The sequence below is a fragment of the Carya illinoinensis genome, chromosome 12, assembly GCF_018687715.1.
Source record: "Carya illinoinensis cultivar Pawnee chromosome 12, C.illinoinensisPawnee_v1, whole genome shotgun sequence".
NCBI classification, from domain to species: domain Eukaryota; kingdom Viridiplantae; phylum Streptophyta; class Magnoliopsida; order Fagales; family Juglandaceae; genus Carya; species Carya illinoinensis.
The window spans coordinates 12,392,963-12,397,584 of NC_056763.1; the positions used below are offsets into that span (position 1 = coordinate 12,392,963).

Sequence of the window (4,622 nt, forward strand, 5' to 3'; positions counted from 1 at the left end):
AATTAATTAACAACTTCACAATTTTTCAATTCATTTAATTTATCTATACGAAACTTGACTTTAATTTGTCATGGCATAGCCTATTATTTAAAGGGCTATGATATGCGGATAAAAAAATAGTATCTTCAAATTTTCAAGATTTTAAGCTTTTATGTTGCTAACTTATATTACATTCTTTTAATTATTAAACATGAAAAATACTGCTTACTATTTTGTTAGGATTGAAAATAAGTGACCTGATATAATTCTGAAGAAAAAATATTAATAATATATATTTAGAGTAATGCTACGTACCAGACTCTTATCTTAATTTCATTACACTATATATTATATAAGATGGGGAACTTTAATCACTTGAATGATTTTTTATTTTTAAAAAAATAAATATAAATATTGATGGACAATGTATCATCTCATTATAGTATGATGAAAGAAAGATGAAAGTATAATATATAAAATTTTTCTATAAAAAAGTGCTATAGTTATAAAATAGTTTTATAAAATAAATTAATAAAATGCCGTGAATCACATACTGTACATTAAATCTATTTTATAATAAAAATAAATTTATAAATATATATTATATCAAATTATTTTAATTTATTAATTTAATTTTATAAAATATCTCTATATAAACATAGCAATTCTTATATATATTATTCCTTAAAAAAAGTAATACAAAGTAAAAACAGTTCACTTCGGAAGGCTATTCCAGCTTTCACTTTTTAAAGAGGTTGGTAGTGAGTGGCAATACTGTGATTTGAAAGGTTGGGCCGGATTCGAACGATCTACCCAAACTTTGTTGCAGCGGACGCTTCGTTTTGTCTTCTTGTTCAGATTAGTAGTGTGGTATTCCCATTCCAGCTGCTTTTCACGCACGTGCTTCCTCTCTTCTGATTTCCGAACATCAGCCAGTCCACACAAACACAGACTCTCTCTCTCTCTCTCTCTCTCTCTCTCTCTCCCCGTTGCAAAGACTTGTACCTGATAAAGGTGACTAGACAAATCAGCGAGCTGTTTTTGGGGGTGAATTTGAAACCAGAACCAAGAAATAAAATATAGAAATCGCGCATTGCGGGATCACGGAGAGAAATGGGTTCTGCGGCTGCCAGTTTCTTCAAGGTGCTTCTCAATAATTTTGATGTTCTTGCTTGGTATGCTTTCTTCCACTCTTCTAATTACTTTTAACAAAAAAAAAAGATAAGAACAAAAAAAAAAAAAAAAAAAAACAGAAGGTGGATTTTTCTGGGTTTGGTAAAGAATAAGTGGATGCTACCAGCTTCTTTTATTAGAAAGTTACGTTGTAGAACAATGGCAACGAAAGTTGATTTTTTATTTTTATTTCCAATTTGTTTCGGGATTACACAATGGCCGCGGCTCAATTTTTAGGTTAATGTGGCGGAGCTGGTGCTTGTTTATTTTCTTCATCACTAATTTGTTTCATTGGTTTGATTTGCAGGCCTGTGGTTAGCCTTGTTTATCCTTTGTAAGTGGGATTCTTCTTTTCATTTTCATTTTAATATATATTTTTCGAATTATAATAGCTCGCATTCCTTTATTTATTGATTATTATTATTTTATTTTATTTTATTTTTTTACATTTTTTGGGTAGCCTAGATTTTCTTTGAGGATTGGTATTGAACATATAACCCATTTTGTTTCGATGGTTCGTGTGGTATTTTATTTTTTGACAGATATGCCTCAATTAGGGCAATTGAAACTAAATCCCCTGTTGATGATCAACAATGGCTTACTTATTGGGTTCTCTATTCAATGATCACGCTCTTCGAGCTCACCTTTGCCAAAGTCATTGAATGGTGAGCAGCAATATAATAGGGCTTGTTTTCCTGTTGCCTTGCTTCCTTTATTGATTGGACAACGGGAATTTCGTTGAGTATGGCTTATGCTTAATTTTAGATTTAAGTACTATAGTGATGAATTTGTTGCAGCAGACCATATCCTTGGATTTGATTTGAAATGTCTTCATTACAAAGAGTTGTGTATATACTTAAATTGCCATTCGACTCGGTTGAAGGCATGCATGCACATGTACGCTCATATTGATTTCCTTTCCATTATTTTTAATTTTTAAGCAATTTCTGTTAAGAAAATCTATATATTAAGTTGGAAAATATGGGTATTGAACTTGGCGCATCTCGCCTATAGGTTTCTCATTTGTAACTTTCTTTGAGTACTGAGCGCCATTTGGAACTATCAAACATACTTTTCAAGAAACCATTTCTGAACATACAAATAGAACCCTCATGATGTTGTTCAATTGTTTCACCAGCTGATCAAAATGCTTCAATTTTCTGCTAATTTTTGTAGTTTATAGAGCTCTAATAGAACTAATACTGAAAGAAAAAGGAAAAAGAAAACAAAAGAAAAGGGTGTTGTAGTGGAAGTTATTTTTATTATCTGCAAGACTCTTTCAACTTGAGCTGTCCTTTTATGGAACCTAAACTTTAATAGGTAAATTAAATTGCGTTTGTCCACCCTAAACTATAAGCTCATTTGCAATTTGAAATGTTCCCCTTGATGTTAAATTTAAGATCAACCTTGTAAACTGTCCTGATCAATTGCAATGCCACCTCACTGGAAAGATTGTCCCAATCCCCATCCTATTTGATCTTTGTATTCATACTGTAAATTTTATGTTTTGGTATAATGGAAATTGGAAAAATCTTAATGGCAATCGACACTACAATTAACTAATTGTTCAGGAGCTTAAATTTAAAACTTAGATTGAACATTGCTACCGACCACATAGTTTAGGGTGGGAAAAAGCATTTTACCTGATGGAAAATTCATTTTACCATGTGTTCGAACTCATGTTGCATAATGTTGTCTTTGTAGCTCTAGCCTTGGCTTAAAGATGGGATTGAATTGGGGGCATATCATAGGTTCAAAGCCTTTTATGTATGAAAAAAAAGTACTGCAGTGTGCTTTTATTGTGCATAGAGCTCTGTCAGGGATTACTTAGCTTACTCTGTGGCAGGATTCCAATCTGGGCATATGCAAAGCTGATCTTAACATGCTGGTTGGTCATTCCTTACTTCAGTGGTGCTGCATATGTTTACGAACATTATGTGAGACCTTTCTTTGTCAACCAACAAACTATAAACATATGGTATGTCCCAAGGAAGAAGGATATCTTTAGTAAGCCAAATGACATTCTAACTGCTGCGGAGCAATATATTGCTGAGAATGGAACTGAAGAATTTCAGAAGATGATTAACAAGGTATGCAACCATGTTTGTTTAGGAGAATCATATATTACGCAAAATTTTGAGAGTATTGGTAAACGATGAAAAGACTGGCTTACTGAGGAGTATACAGATATCACGTCTTATATGTTTCTGCAAGTAATAACTAATATTTGTCAGAGCTGGTTTATTGTTTCTTTTGTCTTGTTCTGCAGGCTGACAAGTCCAGGAATGAAGATCACCCGAGTTATGACGAGGACTATAGATATTGAGCATTGTAGCTCAATATGTTGTTATATGTTTTCAAGGTCCAAGTGTGTTATGAAGAAAATCAAGAATTTGTAATTAGGCTCTCTCATATATTTCTTGTGTACTCGGGCTTTGCCTATTTATGTGGATCAATAAACTTCTTTTACCTATAAAAAGAAGCGTGTTATGAAGAAAATGATGTTCTCTGTTATTAGAGTTTTTCTTTTGAGGTTCGTACTCTGTTTTTCTGTTTCTTATTTGAAGCAATCATTGGTTTGTAAAACGATGGTGAATGTTCTTAGTTTACTTTATGTAATTAAGAAAGGTTGCATCACTTTTTCTTTAATACTTGCATGTTGATTCTCCTCTTCTTCGTTTTCAGCCAGAATATCAATTTGATGCAACTTTTCAGCCTTTTGAGAGAGGTTTTACAGCTCATTATAAGCTGAATTCACATAGTTATATTTTGATTAACAGCTGGAAACCTGCTTGCAATTGCAACTTAATTTAGTTATTAAATCTATAATTTTTTTATTCAATGGGTATTTAACCAAGTATTTTGTCAATGTAAATATGGCCTTTTCTGGTCCAACTGGTCCATAGGGAGATTTTTGAACTGGACCAAAAATTTCAGTCCACTTTTTTTACCTGTAGCGATTATTCCTATGGAGTGGACCAGACCATTACCAGTCGGTCCAATTCGTTAATATAAAATGAGCCGAGCATACAAAAGGTTTAAAATCACTTTTAAAGTGTATTTTCAACTCAAGTATACCAAAAATCCACAATTTTTATATTTTTTAATATCAACTATTTAATTTTATTTTCACATTTTGTTCTTGCAAATAGCCTAAAAGAGAGTTGGGAAAATTATCCATCTTCATCTGGGAGAATTAGCAATCATCATTATAAAGTCAAAACAAAAAATAGAGAATGAAATTGAAAATTGCAATATTTTCCAAACCTCAAATACATATCGTCAATGTAATAAGTTAGAAGAAAATGACATAATTAGTGTGATAACAATTATATAAAATAACATACATATATATATAATATTTTTAAAAACTATATATATATATATATTTCGATCTGATCCGGACGTGTAAACTTACACTCCTAGCCATCTCTTTCCCTTATGATACCAACAAGTCTTAACAGTTTGAA

General features: G+C 31.8%; 1 protein-coding gene across 2 annotated transcripts; it reads left to right on the forward strand.

Moving 5' to 3' along the window:
- The first annotated feature begins 791 nt into the window (after positions 1–791).
- LOC122288900 (HVA22-like protein a) lies at positions 792–3,801 on the forward strand. 2 transcript variants are annotated; one of them, XM_043095719.1, is made up of 6 exons: positions 792–1,154; positions 1,460–1,486; positions 1,695–1,817; positions 2,857–2,919; positions 2,999–3,242; positions 3,422–3,801. In XM_043095719.1, exons 1-6 carry the CDS (start codon positions 1,093–1,095, stop codon positions 3,476–3,478), a joined length of 576 nt encoding a protein of 191 aa, XP_042951653.1. In that variant the 5' UTR covers positions 792–1,092; the 3' UTR covers positions 3,479–3,801. The 2 variants fall into 2 exon arrangements, with proteins under 2 accessions (XP_042951653.1, XP_042951654.1); XM_043095720.1 differs by lacking the exon at positions 2,857–2,919 and having other exon boundaries at positions 830–1,154.
- Positions 3,802–4,622: the final 821 nt, after the last annotated feature.

Coding starts and splice junctions, on each gene's coding strand:
- LOC122288900 (XM_043095719.1), top strand. CDS start 1,093: ATGGGTTCTGCGGCTGCCAGTTTCTTCAAGGTGCTTCTCAATAATTTT. Junction 1,487..1,694: donor GTTAGCCTTGTTTATCCTTT/GTAAGTGGGATT, acceptor ATTTTTTGACAG/ATATGCCTCAATTAGGGCAA. Junction 2,920..2,998: donor ATAGGTTCAAAGCCTTTTAT/GTATGAAAAAAA, acceptor ACTCTGTGGCAG/GATTCCAATCTGGGCATATG.